The sequence below is a fragment of the Zosterops lateralis genome (genome assembly GCF_965231275.1).
Source record: "Zosterops lateralis genome assembly, chromosome: 2".
Taxonomy (NCBI): Eukaryota; Metazoa; Chordata; class Aves; order Passeriformes; family Zosteropidae; genus Zosterops; species Zosterops lateralis.
Window position 1 is genome coordinate 115,351,695 of NC_139763.1, and position 26,266 is coordinate 115,377,960.

The 26,266-nt window shown below is 38.2% G+C and overlaps 1 protein-coding gene across 4 annotated transcripts in view; it reads left to right on the forward strand.

The window, feature by feature from the left end:
* Nucleotides 1–390: 390 nt before the first annotated feature.
* The window catches only part of NCAM2 (neural cell adhesion molecule 2), a 282,300-nt gene continuing 256,424 nt past the window's right edge, over nucleotides 391–26,266 (forward strand). For 3 of the 4 annotated variants that reach the window (XM_083885211.1, XM_083885214.1, XM_083885213.1), the window contains exon 1: nucleotides 391–492. In XM_083885211.1, the coding sequence (XP_083741337.1) occupies nucleotides 441–492 (52 nt within the window). In that variant the 5' untranslated portion in view covers nucleotides 391–440. The remainder of the gene's footprint in view (nucleotides 493–26,266) is intronic. The other variant, XM_083885212.1, reaches the window with a different exon arrangement.

The following is a 26,266-nucleotide window of genomic DNA, read 5'->3' on the forward strand; positions in this document are numbered from 1 at the left end:
CTCCGCCAGCGGGCCGCGGCGGCGGGGCGGAGGGAGCTGTCTCACCGCGCCGGGGGCCGTGCGGGAAGGGACGCGCGGGGAGATCCGAGCAGGGATCCGAGAGGGGATGCACGGAGGGATGCAGGGCGGGATGCTCCGGTCCCGCCGCCACCTCTGAGAGAGGCGGAGGAATCTGCAGGCTCCGCCGCTCGTTGCTGTGGAGGGGAGCGTGTGCGGCGGAGGGATCGGTCGGTCTGCCGTGCGCCCGCCCCCTGCGCGGCGGCGCGGCCCCGCCGATATAGCGCGGCGCGGGGAGGCGCGGTCGGCATTCCGTGAGTGGCGCTCCGCGGGTGCGGAGCTGTGCGGGTGGCGGCGACAGAAACGGCAACGGCGGCAGGGTTTGCCTGAGCTGGCTGAGCATCCTCCAACTTGGAACTGTCCACCGGCGTGAGCTCCTGAACATGAGCCTCCTGCCTCTGTACCTGCTCGGATTGCTCCTCAGTGGCGGGCAAGGTAGGAGCGCGGCCGCCTTGTTAAATTTTTTTTTCCTTTTAATTAGTATTTTTACCTATGCTGTCCGCTCGGTCAAATTAACGGAAAAGAAACGGAGAAAAAAATTTTAAAGCAATGCATTATCCTGTATCCTGGAACCAAATTAAGAAGGACCTAAAACTTGCTTCATCGCGCAGGTTTTATTTATTTATTTATTTATTTATTTGTTAATTTATTTATTTTCTCATAAATGACACCTCTTGAAGACTTGGGGAAAAAAGAAAAAAGAAGCTGGACAGTGTTAAGTGCACTTAGCTGCTTTGCATAGGGTTTTGACTATTTCATTTGATTTTATTGTATTGTAATTTTTTTTTTATTTTATATGCTCCCGATTAGTGTGTGAGAGAGATGAAGCGATTACACAAAATCCGCCGAGCACCGGTCTTTAAAATGCGCGTCTGCCCGCAGGGAAGGCAGCACGGGCTTCGTTCTTAGGAGCAGGGAGAGCTGCTGACCTGAAGTCTCCCAGCCGGGGTTTCTCCTCTCTGGGAGCCCCTTGCCCGCGCGCTGCCGGGACCCTGAGCCCCGGGCCAGGGGTGGCGCGGAGGGGAGGGCGCTGTCGGGGCTGTGCGCGGCTGCGGAGCCCGTGTGCCGCGGAATTCCCGCTGGGGCAGGTGTGTGCGGGGGGACGGGGCGTGCCGGGCTGGCGCCTGCGGGCGCGCTTCTTTCTTTGCACATCTATGTGAATATATAAACACACATATACATATACACATACACACGTATATATGTATAAGCATATATATATATATGTGTTCGGAGAAACGCGGACTCAGGGGTTGTGGTGCGGCCGCAGGGCTTGTTTTCTGGGGCTGACATATCTATACAGCTATTTATTTGTTTATTTTTTGATGTCCCCTGCGTGGTTACTTAAAGATTTGTGCTCCTGGAAGAGACTAGGCGGGAAGGGCCGCCGGGAGGGGCGGAGCCGCTGGCTAAGGGATAACCACCGCGGTGTTTGGGAACTGTTCGGGCAAGTTCCTGGCGTCCGGCCGAGGCGCCGAGCCGCGCGGGGCTGTCCTTGTCCCCGCTCCCGCTGCCCCCCTGTCCTGTGCGAGGCGACGTTGCCTGCAGCTGAGGGGATGGGCGGCGGCTCCACTTCCTGAGGAGGTTTTAGGGCAGAAATAAACCCCACCCAGCCCAAACGTCTCGGCGGGGTGTCAGCGGCCGCCGCGGGGGCCGGTCCCGGGCCGCGCTGCCGCCGCCGGGCGCCAGGGGGCGGCCGAGCTCCACGGCCTCGCCGGGCAGGGGCCGGGACGGGGCGGCCTCGCCCCAGCCGCTCTCGTGCTGGGCAGGGCCGGGTGTGCCGCCCACGGTGTCCTGTGCGGGGCCCGATGTGTCACCCGCGGTGTCCTGTGCGGGGGCAGCGACATTTGTTGCTCTTAAGGAAGGGCCGGGGGTGGGCCAGGCATGATGCCTTGTGGTACCAAGAACCGCAGCCGCCAAAGTCTCCTTTCGTGTGGCTGCACCTCGCACCATCCAGCCGTTATCTTTCGGCGACAGTTAGCAAGAAGCCGTCAGGTGCTCTCAATTTCTATAGAAAAAGCTTCCCTGCTTTTGCCAGCTCGGGGTGAGCTGGGGGGATTTCCCCAGGAGAGGGATCCGGGAAGGCTCCGGAGAATTTTCGGTATAGCTGACACTGGGATGGCAAAGACGGAGGAGGAATTCCTTCAGGATTTGCATTGATCTACCATAGATCAATGCAAATCTACCTGGGTTTAATAATGCGCGTAGAGATGTGGAATGTGCCTCCTCCAACGGAGGAAGGGTAGAAAGCGACTTTGTGAAGTGCGATTTCTGCGGCGTAGGAGGATCGCATAGTTTAGGTATCTTACTATCACAAATGTCAGGAGATAAATAATGGAGTGAAATTACAGATGCTATTAAGCTGAGTTTTAAAAATTATAGGATACATATGAGGGAGGGATGGAAAGAAGAGGAGGAAAGCTGAATAAACCTATTATTGATAGTAAGTTATTTCCCTCGATTCAAAGAAAGTTTCATTTTATTTTTTTTTTTTAGTAAAGGAAATTGATTGCATTGGCAGAGGAAGAGTATGATTTTTTTTTAACTGACTGTAGAAATAACAGAAACACGCAGCCTCAATCCACAGCAGGATTTAGTAAATGGGAATGGGAGGAAATCTGCATGTGGAAAATACACCCATTTAGGTTGCTAGGGAAGAGGTATTTTCTACAGTGGTGGTTGGGGGGGGAGTTTATTTTTTTATTTGAATGAAAATTATTGAAGTGAGGGATTTATTGTACATTTTTTTTTACTCTTGGTATTTATCTCTTTTATTTTGTGGGAATGCAGTGGTAGGGAACATTTACATCATCAGCTGAAGATTGTGGTGTTTGTGAGGGTTACTTTCTTGTCTTGTTATTAAAAGAATTATTATGTGAGTATTAAATGATTGTGGCTTCTTAGATAGTTTGGATGGCTAATAAAAAGTCAGTAACTACATCTGGACCATCTGCTTTGGAAATATTGAGAGTCCTAGGTTCAGGATTTATATTTTGAAGGATATAAGAATGACTGAAGCCTTTTCTTTGAGGAGTGCTGGTGTCTAAGACTGGAGAGAGGGGACTGTACTGTATTTGTTCTGTTCCAGAAAACCAGAGCAGTCTGAGAACAAGTAGCAGACAGCCACCCCCTTCCCCAGCCCGATACGTTAAGAGCTTATGAATGTCATAATTATCTACCAGGGCCAAATATTCCCTCTCCTAATTTCATCACAAGGGAGGAGTTTAACTGGCAGTGTTATGCTAAAACAAAAGGATTTTTTTCTTAACTTTCAAAGCTGTCCAGACAATTTATCCAGCTCAAATTAACTTTGCTTTAATAAAAATTGAAACAAAACACATACAGACTCCCTACCATACCACAAACCAAAAAGGAGCATACTGCACTCTGTAAATCTGCCTTTTAAGGTATGTAGTGATGAAGAAAGTTTCCTTGGTTTTTATCAGTGTGTGGGGACACTGACTTGAAGTCGATGAAATGGACATCTTCCCAAATGGTACAATTCTGTTTGTTTTACCACTCTGCATAATACACACTTCTTTAGGTTAGTAATTCTTTTAAAGTTGCAGTATAAAATGTCTTTCTTGTAGAATTTAATCTATTTTGTGCTCAGGCAGGAGATTCATAGAGTATGTAGATTGTGCGTCAAGTTTCTTCTTTTCATTGCTTTGATACAAAGTTTCTTCTCATTTTTTTCCTGAAGAGTTTCTCTTTCCAAGTGCTTTAAAGGGACTGCTTGTTAATAAGGAACATCCCCCCAGGAAGATGCGACATAAGATGATGGGTCTTAGTCACCACCAGTCTGGAATCCTGGTTCTTTCTGCTTTTTGTGTAGTGAACCCATGACATTTGGAGTTTTTGAAATCAGTGATTTTGTTTACTGGATTAAGTGGAACTGCTGTTTTACTCTGTACACTGAAATCTGAAGCAGATCCTGAGACTTCAGCCAGACATTGTTTTGTACTACCAGTTGATTTGTACAACTGCATTAAGATTGAAATGTAGCTGTTATCTTTCCTTCTCATTTCCACCCTTCTAAAACAAACAAAATCTGGGAAAATCATGTTTGATTTTTCTATTTTAGGCTACATTCTCCTCCTCAGGTAAATATGAGAATCAAAATATCTGCCTGAAAGTAAATCTGAACTGTCAAGAAGCTCTGAAACATTGACTTAAAAGTATGTAGATGAGAAATATGTAGAGAGCTTTATTTCATGCACTCCCATACAGACGGAATTTAGGGATACTTTTATCATTTGCAGTAGTTCTAAATCATGAAATATATGAATAATAAAGTCATAGATATGGAGTTTTAAAGTCTTGTCTAAGAGGTTGAATAGCCTCGTTTGGACTTTTCCTCTTACAGCACAACACATTAATTTTGTCTGTGGAAATGCTGCTGGATTGTTAAGACTAATTTAAGTATTTGCCTTCCATGGCCACGTTCTTCAACAAATATTTTTAGAACAAATGCAGCATATGTTTGCCCTTTCAGTGACGTTTTCACCGACGGACCTTTCTCAAGTGGTTCATGTTTACTTACTGATTTTCTTTCAATTTACTCCAGTAATCCCACTGTTGCATTCAGCACATGCCATTTGATTCCAGTACAATTGAGTCAAGTTAATATGACATTTTGTGAAAACACATGTTTTAACTTCACCATAATTTGTGTCTGTGAGCTGTGAGTTGAAAATCTATTATTGGAAGAGTGGGATATGAACTTCTCCAGGTGAAGAATCTGGATAATGGCTGCTATTTGGATTTTAAACAGTTTATATCAAATAATTCATGCCAGATGTTTCATTTGTTTGCTTGGGTTTATTTATTTATTTATTTATTTATTTAGCATTTTGGGGTGGTTTTTTTGGCTTGTTTATTTTTTTTTTTTCTTAGCACACATGTTTGCCTTATGAAACAAAGGCAGTATAGTTGATGAAGTGTATCCAGAAGTTCTGCAGGTCATTTGAGTCTCATTTTCAATGTCTCTTGAAATTCAGAAATAGGAGAGACTGGAGGAAAAACTTACTGATAACTGAGGTATTCAAATCTGGAGGCCTGTTATAGTCTCATAGACTAGATCTAGGCCTACTATAACTTGTGTCTTTACACCATTTTTTATTTTGATCTTTATTTTAAGCAATTAATCATGACCTAATTCTGACCTAGTGTCATGGTTTCCCCCTTGGTGAATTTAATGGTTTCTTAGTTTAGGCATTTGACTAGAATATTCAGTTTTGAGTAACTAGTTTTAAACTCAGAATAATTTTTTAGTATTAAATAGGGCATTCAGAGCACTGCTTGCTAATACTTCAAGCATTCGAGGATGTCCAGCTTCAGTGATGTAACAAAGTATTTTTATTGCCTTTGTAGCTCAGTTCTTAAAACTGTATTTGAATGGATTTGTACATTTTAAAGGATATCAGAAAACTAAAGAGTTAACTTAAGAAAGCAAGATACTCTTTAGAGGCCTTGTGTTATGCCGTTGCATCTTTAATAGGGTGCTTTCAAGGGTAACAAGGTTCTTGTTTTTATTACATGCCTGAGTTTTTTCATTATTTATTATCTATTGACTGATGATATCATTAATTGGAGAAGACATTTTCAGTTTTGTTTTGCTGTAGATGAGCAGAGAATCTACCTTTTAATTTATTGAATAGAAAGAAGAAAAATAGGGAGAGTCATTTATCTGGTGACATCTTATAATATTAAAATCCTTGTGTACCGGAAAAGAAATCCATGTAAGTGTTAATAAAAGTTATGTGGGAAGGACACAGAGATCACAGGTGCCAACAATGGTAGAAACCCTTGTATTCACAAGGCTGCCAAGCCTTTGAGTGTCCTGCATTTGAGTGGCTCCATGGAAGCACCAAACCAGAGGCTCATTCTTAGCAGGAATCCATTGATTCCAGTGGGTTCACTGCAGTATGTGAAAGTGTCTCTTGAAGTGGCAGGAGGTAACCGTCTTTTATTTTTGAAATGGCAGGAGATAGGCAACACTGTCCATTTATGCTGCTTTTATGACTTAGGAAATCATGATTAACAGAAAAATTCTCTCTTTGCATTTGTGCATTAGCAGCTGGATCATTGATGAATGCATGGGAGTAATTGCCTGAACTACAGGTCTAATGATCTACTGCAGAATGAGATTTTGACTACTTAGATATTAAGATAACTCTGAATATTGTCATGTGGGAGGCAGTAGAACAGGATTCACAAAGAAATTGTGGATGTCCCATCCCTGGGAATGGTCAAATCCAGGCTGAGTGGAGCTCTGAGTAGCCTGGTCTAGTGGGAAGTGTTCTGCCCATGACAGGAATGAGATGATCTCCAAAATCCCTTCCAATCTGAGCCATTCTATGATTGTAGCTAATTCTAGTCATATGAGAATGTCCATGACTTCAGTTTGTGTTTGCATGGGAGACAACAAGGACCAGTTCTTCAAAAGCATTTATTTTACTGTCTCAGGTAGGTTAATCTGGGAAGAAAGGAGGCAGTAAAGTGCATCGACTGAAAATTCATCACACAGTTTCAGCTTATTTAAGAACAATACTAAAAAATTGCAGCTAAACACCTGCTGAAATATTTTACCTGCTTCCTGTCTTCCTGCCTCTTCTAGAAAATAAAAAATGGAGTTCTTTGGTTTCACCTCCTCTTTAATATGATGCATAAAGATCATTGCAAATACCGTGAAGAGAACAAGTCTTTCAGAAACCTATTTGGTAAGCCTGGAGATCCGCTAAGCAAGGGTGTAATTTATTACCAGTTTCCATTTCCAAGTATAATCCTGTCTGAAATATCCAGTTTCTAGATGGATACCATCCAGATAAAATTGGAAAGCAGCCTTATTAGTCCTGCCTATCATTATTGAAATAAATTTTCTCTTAACTATATGAGTTCCTTCAAGAACTAGCTTTCCATTAAAAGCATAGATCTTTGATATGTTAATTTATGTTCATTTAAGATGTAGTGGCTCTCAGTTAAAAAAAAAAAAGAGGGAAATAGAAGTGGGTCATTTTCATTTTGCTGAGTTAAATTTTTCCTCCTAACAAAATTTGTGTTGTGACTTTAGGAGGCTGCACTGGTTTTCATTTAATGTTCTAACTACCTGAGTAGTAATGCTAAACAGCTGACAAAGGTTGATGAATAACCTCATAATTCAGCAATAGTCAGAGCTGTAGCATACCAATAACTCATAAGAATACAAATGAAACTTTACAAGTTGATGTTTCCCATTAGCTAATGCTAAACTGATTGTTTGCACTGCAGTTTTTGTCTAAGGAACAATACCAGCTATGATCCAAAATTCATACTTGGAAATCACACAAGAAGTCACTGTCCTGGCGACTTTGCCCAAGAAGTGCCATTTGGAGCATAGTAAGAATTCATATTAAAAACACTCATTGCCAGCAATTTTCTTGCTATGAAAACATGTTGCATCAGATTCAGTCAAGCTGCAAGTAATTTCAAGCCCATTAACTTTGTAGACCTTTGTACTGCAGCTGAATTTGGCTTGCATGAACTCAGGTCTATGGTTAAAATAATAAAGTAGTTAAAAACAGAAACACATAAAGATGTGATACAGATAGATGTAAATAGGAGAGAAGAGGTAATCTTGCCTCTTATTATGAATAGTTTCTTTAACTGATGATACAGTGATTTTTTTCTTGTCATAGGAAATCCATAATCAAGGTGCAGTGTTATTGTGTTAATATTATGACATTATTTTAATTACTCACAGCAGAATAAACTACAGATCCTGTGTAGATTATTTATGGGGAAGAGAATAGCAAATGAGGATATATTAAATGTACTAGAGACCAGTTATCTGGAGTATCATAATACAGTATTTTTTTAAGAAGTTCTTGAACATAACATACTCATAAACTAATGTGCTTACTGGATCAGAAAGAAATTGATGTACTCCAGTGACCTCAACAGAGACTCAAAGAGGGAGTCATAAAGGAACAAGTAAGTACAGAACAGTCAGAGTGTGATACTTCTGCCAGTGCACCTACAATGTTCAGGGATATGTCAGGTTGTATCTGTGTGATCTTCCTTAATAATCTTGGCAGTTCTTTGTTGCGTGAATTTGTTCTTAAATCTGCCAGTCCTTTGATCTGCTTGGTGCACTGTGTCAACAACTTACACGAGAGAAAAAAAGTCTGAAAAAATAATGTTCAGTCCTTTAATTGTGGTGTTGTAAGTAGTCAAGTCATACCAGTTCTTTACTTGACTCTTCTGTGGCATTCATAATTGCACATATCAGAGAAGCTACCTGTGCTAATGTGGTGGACTCAGAGCTACATGTTATATTCATGGGCTTTCCAGTAAATTAAATACTTTTTTTTTGCTTAGTAGTCAGTTCCTTATTTTTTTTTAAGCATTTTATTTCCCTACCCTTTTGGTAATAGTTGCTTTAATTTAACAAATGGTAATGTGAAGTACTGAATTTTAAGCTGATCTGCATCAGGCCAATTGTAAAAAAGCTTCTTTGTTTTTAAGTATCTCTTCTGCACTATTATCAGTGTGGCAAGTTGTGCCTTACAAGGGGGTGAGGGCTAAAACTGGTCTAGCAGTAATCCTGGTGAAATAAATGGTGAGAGAGCTTTAATTGCTAGAAAGATGTTTCCCAGGGATGAGCATATGGAAAGAGCAGAGGTACTTTAAAAGAAAGCTTGATACATGAGTAAATGGATATAGACTGATTAAAAAAAAAGACAAAACAAACAAAAAAAAAAACCTTCAGGATGAAAATTTCTGACCAAAAAAAGCAGTGACTCTGGAGCATAGGAACAAGAGGGAGGAAGTATTGTTAGTCCTAAGATGGTTCAGAATCATAGGATGTCCTGAGTTACAAGGGACTCACTAAGATCATGGTATCCAACTCCTGGCCCTATGCAAAAGACCCCAAGAGCCCCACCATGTGCCACAGCATTGTCCAAATGCTCCTTAAACTGTGTCAGGTTTGGTGCTGTGGCCACTTCCCTGGGGAGCCTGTTCAGTGCCCAGCCACCCTCTGGGTGAAGAAGCTTTTCCTGATATCCAGTCTAAACCTCTCCTGACACAGCTTCAGGCCATTCCCTTGGGTCCTGTCACTGGTCACCAGAGAGATCAGTGCCTGTCCCTCCTCTGCCCCTCAAGAGGGAGTTATAACTGCAGTGAGCTCTGGCCTCAGTCTCCTCTGCTCCAGGCTGAACAGACCAAGTGCCCTCAGGTGCTCCTCATACAGCTTCTCCTGGCCCTTCACCATCGAATTTGCCCTCTACTGGATGTTCTCCAATATAATGGAATTCCTACATTGAGATAGCCAAAACTGCATACAGCACTTAAAGTGAGGCTGCACCAATTCTTACAAAGTGCAGCTTTAAATTTTTTTTTTTTTTTTTTTTTTTTTTTTTTTTTTTTTTTTTAGCAACAATAGAGAATTACAAAGACAACATTGCACAACATTTAAACATGGTTTTTGCTAATCACCTGAAAGATCTGGTATGAGAAATCTCTATTTTGCAATAGAATCTTTGGTTTTGCTGCTTCGTTTGGGTTTTTTTGTTCCTGAATTCTAATTTTGTAAATCTTGTCTTATCCATCTTGGAATTTAAGAAGAATTATATCCAGCTGGGCATTGCTGCCTGTAATAAAGAATGCAGCAATTCATATACTCCTGTGCTTTCTCTGTTGGGGAACAATACCCAAATTCAGAGTGAAGCAAAAGCTAATGCTGACTTTTCCCAGTGGAAACTCTCTGTGGTATAATATGAATGCTACATCTCCACACTTTTTTTTTTCTTTCATTTTAAGAAAACAGTGTTATGTGAGATGAGTTCTGCTAACAGACCTGTGCACACCCTGCAGCCATGGAACTCCCACTGAAGTCAAGTGTTTCAGAGATTGTACTGATTGCACTTTTCAGGGTCTGATTGAAGCTCTCAGGAGTTGTATAAATCCCATATGAGTCTGTGGGGATTTTGATTCAGTAAAGAATAGAAAAATCAAGCTCTAACTTCATGTATGTTTAAGTAGAGGACATGTTTATGAGTAGTGCTGGAAATGTGTGGGGCTAATCCAAGAGCATGGAAGAACTGGAAACTACAGGGATGTTCTGGTGTGCCAGATTCTATTCAAGAGATAAAGTGCAAGGGACAAATGGATATTTTTCTCTGTGCTTTTCAATGATAAATCTAAAGATACATTGTAAATATTGTAGACTACTGATTTCATTCTCTCCCCCTGGGAACTCATGCAAAAACTGCAATTAATCATCATAATTATTTATCTGCAACTCAGGCTATAACTGCATTGGGAAGTTTACCATTGAGTATGAAAATTCATCACTAAATTTATCACTTGATTTTTGCTTGAGTGTTTGAGAGTTTTGATTTACTTGTTTGTTTTGGTCTGTGGCTTTTTTACACTGGTCAGAATTGTTCTTTAGACGTTCAGTATTCAGGTCATGCCTGCAGGTCTGTAAGTGCCACTCTGAGTGATCAGATCTATGGAGCTGTGCCATTTTGTGGCAATTCCACACATTGGGTTCAACAGCTTTTAGCATTTAGTCAAAATAATCCTTTCCAGCACCTCTGCATTGCTTTTCTGTGAATTAGAATTCTGTCTTTGGATTATACAGCCTGTATACGTATAAAATTTATGTTGCTGGGTTTGAGAACTCTCTCAGAGGGGGTGTTTTCTATACAGTCCTCCTAAACCTATGGTAGAATTACACTAATTTTTCATTTATAAAGACAATTTATAGAATTCTCTTTACTGTCATGATACTGGTTTTCAATTCTGTGAGTGCATGATACAGTTCTGAGTGCATGGTTTTTGTATTTGCTGCTGATTTTGAAAATTTTGATCTTGCATTCAATTTTTTATATCATTTTCAAACAGTTGAAATTAAAAGATTCTTATCTGTGTTCTAAAATCTCAGGAATCACCTATTTCACTCTGTGCAGCCCTTTGTGCCACACTGATAGCCTTTTACTTTTTTTGTGGTCCTAGGTCCTTATTCATCCACACAAATGAGCACTTTATATGTTGCATAAAAGAGCAGATATGGCTGGGGAAACTATCAAATAAATAGTGAAAACTGTGATGAAAAGAAGTAGACTTCTCTGTGAATCATGTATTTTGCATTATTAATTACATCTGATCTGATTTAGGAAAAAAGCAATCAAGCACAACTAAGCAAACCCAGAAAGCATCCTTTTCTGCTGTTAGATGGAGTTCTGATTTCTGTTCCTCTGTGCTCATTTTAAAACAGGATAGATAACTGTAGCCAGTGACTGTACCAGAAAATGAAAAGAAAGACTTCATCATTGTGTAAATATTATAGAAGATGCTGTAAAGAAAACTTAACTTCTTATAAGTGTAATTAGTGAATACTGCTATTGCTTTGTTGCACCTTAAATATCTTTGTGGCTACTTTCCAGACTGTGAAGTTCATTGAGGAGTGTTATCAAAGGTTTTTAGATATTCTTAGTCTTCAGAGATGTAAGTCAATGCAAGGTAGCATGGCAGAAAAAAACATTTCTGCTCATAACTGCACCAACTCTACTTCTTGTGACCTGCAGATATTAAATAAGTAACATCCCTGTCTGTCTTCCTGTAGAAAATCCTGTTTCTGCAGTGATGGTCTGTTTTTGCCTATGAAAATGACTGAATAATCTAATTGCTTTTATGAACATTTGATCAGAAAAAAGCAGTGTTGGAACAGGGGGAAGATGGGAAACTCAAGCAGTAGGGAAGGAGGAATCCTGAGTGTTGAAGGTTCATGTTCTCCTCTAACAGGTGGTGTTTCTTGGTCAGGGGTGGAGGTTTTTCTATGGGGTTGGTTGTTTGTTGTTTGGGCGTTTTTGATGTGTTTTTTCACTGTTTGAGTTTTTTAAGGAGTAGGGAGGGTTGCTAAAACAAATTGTTCTGTTTTTGGTCCTGCGTTCATAGTTCAGAGGTGTTTTTATAGAATCACAGGATTGTTGAGGTTGTCAAAGACCTTCACACTTATCAACCATCAACCCAGAATCACCACCACGTTCACCACTAAACTGTGTCCTCTGCCATATTCACACACTTTTCAAATCCTTCCAGAGATGGTGACTCCACCACTTTCCTGGGGAAGTCTGTTTCCGTGCTTTCCCATGATTTTTTTCCCCTATTGAAAGCATCACACAAAGTTTCACATAGCACTCATAAGACTGGAAGACAATCCCTGGTCTTAAAATTCTGTTACCTGATTTTTTTTTTCTGAAATTCAGTCCTAAAAATAGCTGCACATGTCTATGACAAATAACTACTAAAACAGCAGAAATGAGAATATAAGCTTTTCTAAGCAGCTGTTAGGAAAAAAAATTGCACAGTGAAGCAAAAGCTACTTTTCACAGTAAACACTTTCATACAAAAAAAAAAAATTGTATTGTCAGTATAAGTTTAGTTTTTCATGGAATACTTTTGTGTAAGGTTGAATTCCCACCTAAATGAATATTTGCTGCTTGTTTTGTTTGGGTTTTGGCTTTTTGTTGGGATGGGGTTTTTGGGGTGTTTTGGAGTGGTTTTTCTTTTTTTTTTCCTTGCCTTTACATTATAAAAATACTTTTCCTACTGTCTTGCAAGAACTAAGATATGAGGGAAATCATGGCCTATAGATATTTTATTCCTTAATGGATGTGAAATGAAGCATAAACTTGAGAAAAGTCAGAGTCCATCATGAATCCAGAACTGAACTGGCTATTTCGATTTCATTTCAAAGCTTTACCAGTCAACCTGCTTTTATTTTATGATGCGATAGAGTCCAAACTGACATGAAAATATGTGCTGATTGTAAATTGGTTTCTTTGGTGCTGTGCATGTTGATTCCAGGAGCTCTGTCTCAAGTGGGCCTTAAGCTGAGGCTGGAATGTTTGGTGGGCTTGATTTGGCATTTCTTTCAAATCCTAAGGAGTATCCCTCAAAAATCTTTATTTAAATCTGCAGATTAGCTTGTTGGTTCTTTTAGAAAGATCAGGGAAGAATCAAAATAGAAATGTGCTTTCTGGTGGGAAAATACATTTTGGAGGGGGAGGAGGGGAGAGGAATAAAAACAAACAAACAAAAAAAAGCAGCACAAAGCCAAAAAACACCCTACTATGAGTGAAAACAACCTGTAACACGTATTTAAATGTTTGCATTCCCCTCTCGCTATTCTGTCACTGCATCAGAAATTACTTTTTCTGTGGTTTTGAAATAAGAACTGTCAGCATGTATCTCTTTGAAGAATTACACAGAATAACCAAACTCTTTTACTTCCATGGCCAACCAGGCTGTTTTGGTGTTCTAAGCCGGTTGTGAATGCTGGACTGGTAATGCTTTAGGTGCAGGAAATTGGGTGAGAAAGGTGCTGCCAGTTTTGATATGTTCAGAGACTGACCAAGCCATTTTTCTTCTTTCCTGCAAATTCCATTTGCTAAAATAGCCAGATTGGATAACTGTAGTTGTGGCTTTGTATCTTTTGGGAGAGAAGGTGGAGCTGCTTTTGTCTTTCTGAGTTTTGTTTCTGTTTAAACACAAGTGGCTTGGTGTTACACAACTCTATGATCCACAAACACATTGAAATACTAATGGAGAATTAATTACTGATAATATTACTGTCAAATATAGAAATTTCTAAATAATTCTATGTATTTAATCATGTGGTAATGTTCTAAAAAGGCAATATTGTTACTTAGGCATGTGTTTTGAGCAAGCAGTTTACAGGGTACCAAATGTTGGTGCAAGCCTGTGTAGTTTCTTTAATCCCACAGGAGAAATGGGGAGGGCTCTGGAATGTAGATTGGAATGCACATTCCCTGATCCCTTGAAACAACTGAGAAAACAGAGCAATTAGAGGGGCAAAATTCATGTGTCCCCTTCACTGTTTGTACACACAAGAGTTTATCTATTGCCGTAAATTGGATTGGCTGTATAAACAGCAATGTAATTTATTTAGAGTTAGGTCTAAAAGACTTGGAAAAGAGCAGTGGCAGAACAAGAAGGGGATTGTAAAGAGAAGAAAGGTACAGAGAATGCAGCTGTACTTTTGTAAAAATAGCTGATGTAACTTGTGTGTATTGACGTATTTCATTGCAGCAGAATTTCTTTGTGTTTTAACCATGAGCAGTGTTAAAGAGTTGGGGACCTAATATTTCAGTAAAAGCTTTAAACCTGTATGTAAAGGCTGTTGAAAATGCATATTTGTGTCTTAAACCATTCATATTTCATAAATTCATAAAATCAGTCATCACCTCCTTCTGCTGATCCATCATCTTTGCACTTCTGCCCTAGTCAACTTGGACAAGCGATGATGTGCCTTTGAAGTGGATAAATATAGCTGTTTCTATAAAGCCAATAGCATAACTTCTGTGTAACTGTTCTGGTGCTTGGATGATGCTCAGTGTACATTAGTTGCTGAAAGGAATGTTTTGGGCAGCTCCCTTGCTTGCAGCCGTGGCGTTGGCGTGAGAGGCACACACACATGCCCCTGCACTGCTGCTTCTGCAGAGGTCTGAGATGCACTGCTCCCCTCCTGGCTTCTGCAGGGTTAAAATAAGCTACTTTGCTCTGTTTTTGTATAGGGATTACTCAGATGAACAGAAGATAACTTACTCTAACACAAACAAGAAAAATTATGATTAAAATTGATGGCATGTATCACTGGAGTAACTCAACAGAAAGGCAGTGTAACTTGTTCAGAAATCCAAACACTTGTGTGTATGTATAGAATACTTTAATTTCCCTTTTCATTTGAATCTTTAATAAATAGTTTTTAGTTCCTCTTATCTTTAACTAGCATTTAAATACTTCTTGAAAAGGATGTGGGTATCTTAGTAAAATTTATTCCTTTTATTACTTTAATGAAAACGTGGGGGGTTTTCTCATGTTTAAATAGGCTCCTTGAGGAGAACAGTTACAATTTTATTAGAGGTTAGTTTGTTGCATGTAATATGTTGATTGATTTATTTTTTTTTTTAATCTTGATTGTTGATTTTTACAGACTAAATCTGTCACTTCGGTAAACAAGATGTTTTATTTAATCTCCAGTCTTTAATGCAGCCTTCTGAAAGGCGGACCTTTTTGAGTGCAAAGTTCGTTGTCGTGTTGCTGGTGCGTGTTTCTGACCAGAATGCAAAGTAGCTTGAATCCATACATTCTTTTTTTTCCTGTACTGGGATAGCTGCCAAATCTATGTCAGCGATTAACTTCTGAATGTGTCAGCTGTAACAAATACACTTCATTGTTTCTTGGCTAGTTAACAGCTAGTTTAAAAGGTAGAAACAGCCTCAAATGAAAGGGAAGTACTGTATACTTTGTATCTAAAATTCTCAGGCTCTTAAAACCACTAAAAAAAGAAGAAAATTAAAAACCAGTTCTAGGAGGGATTTTTAGGTAGCTAGAAATACTTAGCTGATTCTTCAAGCCAAAATATGCCAGATAACTGGATAATGGAGCTATCTGACAAAATTATGGTCAGTTACAGGTAATTTTCAATGAAGGGTTATATCATTCAATATCTGAGCTTCGGTTTCACTCCTGTGTAAAGCAAAACACCAACATCCCTTTTTGTCCTTCCCTCTCCCCCCGTTCCCCCAAAAATCCTCCAAGAAGTCTCTCTTGAACTGTTAGGATAATATTTGAGATACTAGTTAGAAAAAAAAATCACAAGAAAGAAAAAAAAAATTAAAAATACTTATTCAGAGGACCCAGGAGTGTGGGGATTATCTAAAATGAAGTGCAAAATCAGTTTAGAGGAGTGTGATAATAATACTCTTCCTCCTCACAGACATGCACATTCTAATCATTAACGTTCTTAAGTTTACAGGCTGTTTGCTCAAAGCTACAATAATGTAATATTCATGTTTTGCCTATATTTTTTTTGGTAAATTTTCCTCTGCAGGTGAAATGGGAATGGTTTGCTGTGAATATATAGAAGCTGCTGTATCTTTAATTAGCTCTTGAAGCTTCATGTAGACCTCTTCTTTTCCAAATTTTAAATCAGTTATCACAGAAGAAACATTTTGCTCTTCAAACTGCAATTTTAGTATTATGTATAACATCTTCTGCTTTCATTTTCTCTTAGAGGTGTATTTTTGTATATTCTGTCTTGTCGAGCTCAGCATGAAGACACTGGTAGTAAATGAGTACAAAAGAGGTGGTTGCAACAGGTGCCATATTCAATTTCTTGCATAAGAGGGAAGATTCAGGTTTTTTTCTTACAGTGGTGGTAGGTGATAAACCTCTGCTGAGATGCAGAATTATTTTCTTTTACTAGTTCATTTGAGCACTGTTATTTTTAGATTGCAGCAAGTGAAAGGTTTGGATGCCCTATTAGACAGGGCAGAGAAGAGGAAGCCGTGCAATGATGTGTCAGTAATTTACCAAGGAGAGGAACTCTATACTGTGATACATCCATAAAAACTCAGCCAAACAGAAACACCCTCTGGAAAACACAAACTGAGATACTGAACAAGTGGTTTGAGTAAGTGGTTGGCAAGAAGCTAGACCCTTAGGTGAATCTCTAAATACAAGGGAAGTTGTGGAAGAGTCTGCCACTTCTTAAGTTCTGTAAAATAAGTTCTGTATGTTAAGAGAGTAGAGTAGGGAGGGAAATGGTCTTTGCATAGCTAGAAATTCTAGACTTTCCATATATATTTGTGGGATGAAATGCTAACTCTCGACACACTGCCAGTGATTCAGCCTGGGCGGGGAGGATGTAATGTGCAGATTGTGAATCCCAGACCCTCAGCACTCGTTCCTCCTGCTCTGTGCCACCCCCATGCCCATTCCCACTGTGTACATTTCCTTCTTACACAGCAGTGCTGTTTCATTTCAACGGACTTCAGGCAGTGCTTCCCCCTGTGCACAAGTCAGAATGTTCTATCTTTGTCATGCATAATTGTCTGTATCTGTAGAAGAGTGGTTGTGACTCACAAGCAGGATTTGTCTGTCCTTAACTTAGTGCATGGTAGAAAACAGGAGTGGTACTCTGTCTCTCTCCCTCTACCCCTTCCTTTCTCTTCTTCTCCCTTCTGGTGGGAGACCTATAAGCCTTAGGAAAAAAGCCAGTTTCAGATGCCTAAATAAAAAAATCTAGTAATTCCCATCTGATATGCAAACCATCTTTAACTCGAGTTATATACTTAAAGCTCAGACCTTTCTGAAATCTGAACAACTCCCACCATAATTTCCTGCTGTTACTTTTAGTAACTCTTCTTGAGCTTGCTGGTGATGATGATAGAACAAATTCTGAGTTTATCCTATGCATTCCTTAATCCAAGATCTTTTAAATTCGTTATCGTGATGCCAAGATTCTGTAAGGAGGGAAAGGAAGGAGGTGTTAAAAAGGGCAAAGAATAACTGATGGCAAGGGCTAATGGTAGGAAGAGTGTTGAATTGCAAGTCAAAGCCAAAATGAATGAGCAAGTAATTTCTATCCCATGATCTTAAATGAAACTGAAGATTCACTGGCAAATTCTGTATTTTCCTTTAAAGGTAAAAGATGTCTGGCCAGTGCAGGTTTGCTGCTGTTGCACAAGTAGTGTGTGAGGCTGCATGTATAAATAAAGTCTCCTATATCTGAAAAAATATAAATAATTTTATTTTTTTACACTGTTTCTCCATATATCAATGAAACCTGTTCTTTTAATATTGTTTTTAATTCATTTTTAGGAATAAGTGTTCATGCAAAATCAAAAAGGGTATCAGGACATGTGAGCAAATGGGTTTGTTAACTCCAGAGTGGAGAGGGATATATTTGGAGTCTTTAACAATTCAAGAGTGGCAAGGGGAAGGAAAGAGAATTCTTTAGTTCAAGTATATGCTTGGTGAAGGAAAAAATGAGTTTGAGCTGACTAAGCATCTTTAGTCTGAAAATGTAAAAATTATTCTGCCCATAAGAGTGAAGAAAGTTGGAACCACCTTCAAAAAATATTTGTATAAAATTAAGTGATTTTTAGGGGGTAAATGGATTTGAGTGATGTAATGCTGTGCCTACAGAAGGACACTAGTATCTTTTACCCCAAAAGTGCTGTTTGCCTGTTTTTTTTTTTTAATGTTATTTTTGGAATTAAAGAAAATTCTTTAGCTCTATAGATCTGTATTTGGTAAATTAAACAGTGCATCAAAATGAACTATTTAATATGTAAAATAATCAATTCTAAATATTAACATGTGTTCAGGAAATTTTCTAGAATTTCAAGTTTTTAAATCTGTTCAAGGATTTATCATGCAATGAGAATCATCTGAGTTTTCACTTACTTCATTTTCTCGTTATGGATTAGTAATAGTTAAGTCCAAGATTTGAGATGAAAAATAGCTAGTGTTTCACAAGTGCTTTGAAATGAGAGTGTAGAGTCCACTCCTGTTCACCAAAGTAAATGGTTTCTAAATGCTTTGACTTCACAAAATGAATAGGAATTCTCGAAGAACAGGAGAAAATAGATATTATGACCATTAGAAAAACAGAAGCATTAACTTTTTTGTGGAACTGACACCAACTATTCTGGATATGTTTAAAGAAGGATCTGGTATTTAGAGAAGTCATAGCCAAGTAAATTTTGCCAAATTGTTACTGAAAACATGGAATGATCAGTATTTGCACTCTCTGCAGAGGAGACCTTAACAGAAGGTCTCATCTTGAACAGAAGAATTTTAGTTGTGACTTCTGTATGTTCTTAAATAATTAATGATATGACAAAATTCTGCATTTTTACTATGGTCATGTCATTCACTTCTTCAAAGTAGCTTTTTTTTCTGGTCTTTCCACACAGCAGAGGAGGCTGGATATTCATAAGACAATGTCCTCCTCAATGTGCTCTGTTATGGTTTCAGTCAATGCCATAGAAGTAACTTCGCCTAAATAAAAAAAAGAGAATCATGGTGCCAGCAAATAACTTACATTCAACATTTCAAAGTCTAGTTCCACACATTCCTTGAAAAGAAAGGACAAATGGAAAGAGTCTGGAATGTTTCATATCCTCTCTTATGAAACAGCAGCATCCTATATTTCCAAATTTTGTAACTTAAGAGACTTTGACTTGCATCTCAGAGATACAAATAAAAGAAAAAATGTTGTTTAGTCCTTAGTTTACAATTATATCACTCTGCCACATAGATTTTAATATTTACCACAAAAAACATCATACAATATTGGTTACATTTTCCTGATCAGATACATCTGCTGAATATCAGTGTAATCAATAGGGGAAAGAAATTTATACCACTACTAACATTCAGTTCATATGATTGTGAAGTATATCAAAATATGCATGTGTATGTCAAAGTACATAATTTATTTGTAGTTATAGTTTGTGGAAGACAATGTTTTTCCAGTCATTTATTTCTAATTATGTTAAATCCTGTTTACCACCTAATAATTGCTTCAGTGTGTTTTGTTTGGTCACAAACCTTGGGCCCTTGTATTCCATCAGAAGACACAGCTGACACTTTGTGAGGTACGTGAGCTCACACAGGCTTAGGAGGTGTTCATTTCTACCTGCTTCCACATAACTGCTCTTGCAACTTTCTATACATGTTTTTCTAGTATTTAATGCTACCTGATTGTTCTTAAGTTTTTGGAAACACCTGGTTTCTATTTCTGTTCCATGTTCAGATGCTCTTCCAGTGTCCCATTAAATCATTAAATGGCATCATAACTCAGATTTAATATGTCCTTAGTTGAGACATCTCATCAATGATTCCATATTAGAACACAATCTTTAGCTTTTTGCAAAACACTAACCACAGAATTTCTACCTGATTCCCTAAATCAGCTTGGTTAATTGCATTTCAGTGAGAGGCTTGTAATTTAGAAATTAAGCATTGCTTTTAGAAATACCTCTGAAACAATCTTCCCTTTGCTTCTTTATTCTTCATTTTATGACATTATTATCTTGTGTCAGCAGAATATAAATTAATAAACTTAAAATACTTGTGTTTGTTTTTTCTTTGCTTGCAATGCCTTAATTCTATGTTTTAAAAAAGGTAACGAAGTATAATTAAAAAGACTCTCTCTCATGATATAAATATATTTTATACTTTGCTGTCTAACTAAAGAGGAAATGTCACAAATGAAAACAAAAATAATACTCTCAAATACATACAATGAAAAATTAATTTAAAGCAGGGGTTTCTAAGGCAATTACATGTGAAGAAAACATTATTTTTTTAAACTACTGAAAAACTGACCCAAGTCAAAAGTTTAATGAAGAATAGGGAAGGACATTCTAGATCTAAAGGAAAGAATGCCTACCTTTAGGTCTTGTGTAATACTAAGTATGTGAAAAATTATGTAGATGCACAGACAGACACAAAAAATTAACAGGCTTTTTTTCCTGGGAAGCCAGCTCCATCTTTGCTTTCTGATGTAACTTGTAGTAAAGCTAAATTGGAGGTTTGGTTCTTGTGATTTTGTTTTGACATGAAGCCAATGATGAACTTCTCCACCAACCTAGCTCCATATACTCTTTCTGCTGGCAAGTCTCCTGGTGTCTGCCCTTGGAAAGGAGTGAAGTTTACATGGAAGACGTGGTTTAAGTACTGCAGTGTCTGTGGCTGGAGATAGCCAGAAGGTCAAGTGATGGATGATGCAGTACCTTCCTTCTTCCCACCTTTCTTTTCTCCATTATCTACATCCAACAAGGACTTGAGGAAAAAATGCTTGTTCTTCTGTTGCCTAAAGCAGGATGGTGGTTATGAGTGGATTGCACTGCTACTGTAGGGCGCCAGCAGGGAGGGATGACTCTACTACATCATGCAAATATTGTATTTGCTTATACCTGTTTTGTAAAGCTGCTTGTATTTCCTTAAAATACATATTGCATTGTGAAGAAGGTAATAATGTGCTGTTCCTATAATCTGTCTCTGTGAAGAGAGCAGCCACGTGTTGTCTTTGACAATCACATTTTTTACTGCTATGGCTTAACACAGACATTTGTCTGGTATCTGTTGGATATATTCAACAAGCAGTGGTTCTGTGCAAGTGCTCTCCTGAACCAATTGCCTCAAATTACTTTGTCTTTTGGTTTTTTTAAGCAGTTATTCACGTACACATGCTGGTGAAAGAGTGTAACGCTGCAGGATTGTATTTGAACTGGCTCTCTGGTTGGATGACTGCTGCTGAGCCTCTTTAGTGAACTTCTGTATGAATTTCTGAATTTTTTAAAGATCAAATCTCTGGAGATTTGACAGAACACTTTTTATCAAGTTTTGGTCTCTCTAAATGTTAACGGTAGTGGTGGATACAAAGTGTATGTCCCAGTTCCATAGTTAATTGGGAGATTTTCTTTTTTCTTTTTCCCTTGATTGTTTAATTTATCATAACAATTTTATTTTATGAAGTTCCTCCCACTGTCTCTGTACATAAATAGGTTTCTTATTAAATTATCTCCACCTGGTGGCAGCATGTCATAGCTAGCAAGGGAGTAACAAGCTGAACCGCAGCATTTTTTAATTTAACAGAAACATAACATCAAAGCTAGTTAAATCAGATGAGTCATTTATTGCTTAAAAAGCCCTGTAAATATGCATTAAATATTTTATAGCTGAATGTGGTCTCTCGTATGTAATTGGACCTCTGACTGGTAAGCATCCCAAGCCTTCAAAATGCAAGTTGATTGCCATGAGTTCTGTTGGCACAATTGTATTAATGTCTGTATTGCTTCCCTCAAGAAGAATAATGCAGGTGTTTTGATGGAGAAAGCCAACATTCCAAGTGTTTAACATATCTATTCTGCTTATTCTTGTGGTTATAAAATATGGATTAGGCTGTGCAGCATTTGGATAATGTGTTTTCTTGGAGCATGTTTTTGTAGTCTGTTGCAAAGAAATGCTCTTTGCTGAAGTGCTGAATTGCCAGTTTTTCTCAGTGAAGAAAGGAAACATTTTCAGAACAATCAGTGCAGTGCAAACAGTATCTTATGAAAAGTCTAGAGGTAAGTTCTTAAAAAATAGTTTTTAATGTCACAGTTGTCCAAACAAGGTTTCCATATGAAGTTCCCTGCAAGCAATTCCATATTCGGAATAGTTTAAGGTGATTTTACCAGCTTAAATGTTATATGAAATATCCCTTTAACATCAGGGGAGATTTTTAAGGCAGTGGTCATGTCTTTCTTTCTGTGGAAAATATTTAGAATTGGGAGAAAAAACAAAACAGCAAACATGGGTTTAGTTACTATAGCCTGAAACTACAATGTTCATAAGAAGATTTACTTTGATTTTTTTTTCCCCTAACTGAAAAGTAGGTCATAATATTAAAACAGTTCAGTACGAGCCAATTAACAGCTGCCAACTTGTAATTAGTAATGTGGTTTTGATTTAAAGCTTATAAATATATTTGTTTATATATAGTGTCATTTGACATGTTATATTAACCAACTTTGAATCAAATACCCCATTTTTTTAAATTATGGTTTTGCGTTTTTTTTTTAAGTAGACCTCTGGTTCCTTTGAAAAGGAAAAATTATAGCCTTTTTCTTGATGAGTTTAAATTTACCCTGTTTCTTGAACAGTGAAATTATTTTGATATAAATATCTACAGCAAATACTGGCTTATGGTGAGTTCTCTAGTGGTTTAAACACAATTATAAAAAACTTAAAATTTGAGAACCTGCTGTGGAAAAGCTAAAAGCTGCTTTGGTTTTGGTTAGTCTTTTCCTTTGGCTGGGTTTTTAAAGAGGGAAATTAAAATAATAGGCTGACACCAAACAAAAGGAAGTTTGTATCTTTGTGGCAATGTCCATGCTCTGCTCTCAGAGCTTTACTTGATGTGTGCTTGTCTGTATGTAGGGTCTCTTTATAGTTAAAGTACTGCTCGTATAATCCTTCCAGGTGAGAACTACAGAATTTACCTTTGCTAAAGTCCTCTTAGGCTTAATAGGCCACAGAAATTGTTATCTGTAAGTCTAAATAGAAAAAAACCCAAGAGACACAAGGAGTCAATACATCACTTCCGTTCCTTGAGTCTTACGCGTCTTCAAAGTCTTAAAAAGGTTGTTCTCACCTTGTTTTTCTGTTGTGTGAGGTGCATGAAATATTAATTCAGGGAAGGAAGGAAGGAGACGGAATCCCAACCAAGCAAATTATATTTACATAGCTGAGCAGCCAATCTCTCTTATAAGCCATAAATATGGGAATATTACATTGATTTGTCATACTGCATTAATCTAATAAAATCGGCTAAGACAAAATTTCTGTTAGGGTTGTTTGTTTTTTTTTTCTTTCTTTATGTATTGAACTTTTGTGTGGAACAGAAATTCCATTTTTCTTTGATCCATCAAGGAGTTTCAAGGCTGATAATATATTTCTGAATTTACCAACAAATTTCTAGTTATTACTTATGAGCTATAAAACTGAAATTCACCTAAAAAGATATTAGATGCTAACTTAATCTTCTTTATTGTTTGTTTGTTTGTTTGTTTCATATATTTCACCCTGGAGCTGTTGAGCTGAACAGCTCTGATAAGATCAGGTAGTATAAACTGCAGGGTAACTTATATGAAAAAACTATCATTGAATAAAGTGAAATTTAAGCAGTGAAGAATTTCCTGCTTTACTGATGGTATTTTTTTTCTTTAAAAAAACATCACTACTGTTAGCTTTTTCAATCTTATGATATTGACAAAATGAGAAACATTGAGATTGGGAAAAGGTTTAATTTTCCTTACAGAACTCTAGCTGGAAATTTTGAGTCCAAACCAGGTACAAAGATATTTTCATACTGCTTCAGAGATTCTGACCACAGGTTGCTGATTTTCTTTCAGAAGATTATACCATTTGTAGGTTCAGTGATTTTTGTTGTCCTTCTGGGAAAGCCAAGAGAGCTTCTCCCATTGCTCCTTGATCTTGTCCTTCACCTTGGGTTGAAGGGATGTAGACCAATGAAGCTGCCTTCTCTTTCCTTGTGCATTAGCAGTAATAAAGACCCACAACTAGGCAAGTGTGAACTCCTTGTTGGGGAAAACAAGGTGTCAAGCCCCTCTCTGGTATGAGCTGTGCCAGTTTAGGTGCTCCTGGAAATTTCATCCCCTTTGGCATTTCTTTAAGCAGACACAAAGGGTGCAGTTTAGATGGCATTGTGTATAGCCTTCAGTGTGGAGAGCAAACACAAATATCTTGGTAAGTGTTTGAACTGACACAGGTGATGCCCAGATTTCAGGGAGAGGAGAATCGTTCAGGATGGCCTGAACAAATGAGAAGAGGGTGACATCCCTGAGGTGTTTTAGAGGAATGGGACAACCGTGATAACCAGAACATCCATTTTGGAGTGGGCAGCTCACCCTATGGATTAGTCTGGGCTTTGGTGTCTGCCAGGCTTTGTGGCTTGGCACAGGCTGTGATAGGTGGGAGCTGCCCTTGGCCTGGGCTGTCAGGGGTTGCTCTGTTGCAAGGACTTGGATAACAGGAACATGTTCTTCCCCTGGAGAGTGGTCAGGCACTGGAGCAGGCTCCCAGGGAGTGGTCACAGCCCCAAGGCTGCCAGAGCTCAAGGAACATTTGGACAACACTCTCAGGGACAGGGTGGGATTGTTGGACTGTCCTGTGCAGGACCAGGAGTTGGACTCAGTGATCCTCAGGGGTCCCTTCCAAAACAGCATATTCTGTGATTTCTTAAAGGAAGCCTGTGGCTGCGTGGTTTCTTCTGCACAGCACCGTATCTTGAGCCACATCCATGTCTTGGTAGAGTTTATTTTGGCAGAATCAGCATTGTGTGACATTGTTTGGTGTGCAGACTTTGGTTGGTTGGTGTTTTGGGGAGCAGTTGGTAGGGTGTTTGTGTGTGTGTAAATTCACAGTACTGAGAGATACCTAGACTTTTTTTTTGATTTAATTTTGCTGCTTGCTGTTTTGAGGAAAGAAAACCAAGGAGATTTTGGAGTTGTCAAAGTAGACTCAGTAATAGATCCAATGAGATATTTGAAGTTTTTGGTAATACAAGCCAAACAATTATTAGATTAATACTTTTTAAAAAAAGGTAGCAAATAAAAGCATATTCTCTAGTACTTATAACTTACTCCTTCTTAAAAATTGACTAGAAGTGCATTGTGTCAGTTGTTACATCTGAAATAGTTGAATAAAAAGTAAGGGAATACTTCAAATAGTGTGCGTTTGAGAGCTTGTGAAGTACTTATGAAACATGAAAAGGAAAAAAAAAGTCTGGAACTGTCTTGGGAATAATCTCATTATGCAATACTTCAGCAGCTGTGTACTGTAATACTTTAGACCACTTTTTCAAAGTCTTTTTATACTGATGTGTTCTAGAAGTACCTTATTTTTAATTTTTTTATTTTATTTTATTTTTTTTATTTTCCCTTTCAACAATTTTAATTTGAACTAATCTTGGAAAAAGGGCAGGCCTCTGAAAGCAAGGAATTTTTTAGGGTAAGAACAAAAAATGTAATTAAACAACTGTATTGCTTGAAGTCATTTTCTTGCTTCTCCTGTACAGGGAATTTGCATTCAACTGAGTTGGTAATGGAACTTATTGTGTGAACTAACTTTTAAGCCCTAAAACATTTATTTGGGTGTTCTAAGTAGGCTGTGAAAATATGGATACTCTTTGTAGAAGTCTGTTTAGATAGAATGACCTTTAATAAATTTTCTGTGATGTGACCTGAAATTTTGTTTCTCCATGTTGCCATTCATTTCAATATTGAAGAAATTCAAAGAATCCAAACAGCTGAATGTTTATAAAGTGATGTATCTTCATCTGTGCACTTGCTGCTACCTGTAAAAAGAGATATATAATTAAATTTTGATCCTTGTTGATATTTAAGGAATTAATTCTACTTGTACAGTAATTAAGGCTGATTCATACATAGTCTGTTGCTAACAAAGGAAACATGCCAAATATAAGTGCAGGAACCAACTCCTCTTTTTTTTTTTCTTTATATTTCTTACCATGACATATCCTGTCTGGCAGTCTTTGTATATATTCCAGTATTTAATAATTTCTTAGAGAACAAAATCTTTATGGAGAAATGTAATTTTTTTAGGATAACTATGGTTATATAGCCCCAATTAAAAAACACATTGCATTTTTCCTATCCTTCTCTGGCTTCTAAGTCAAAACAGGTCAATGAGGTAAAATTTTACATTTCCATTTATTTACTGGCAGAGTGAAAGTAGGACTGCTGGTTTACTGCTGAGGTTGCCAGGACATTTTCATCTGGGGGGACTGAATCTGTACTATGTCAAAAAGACAGAT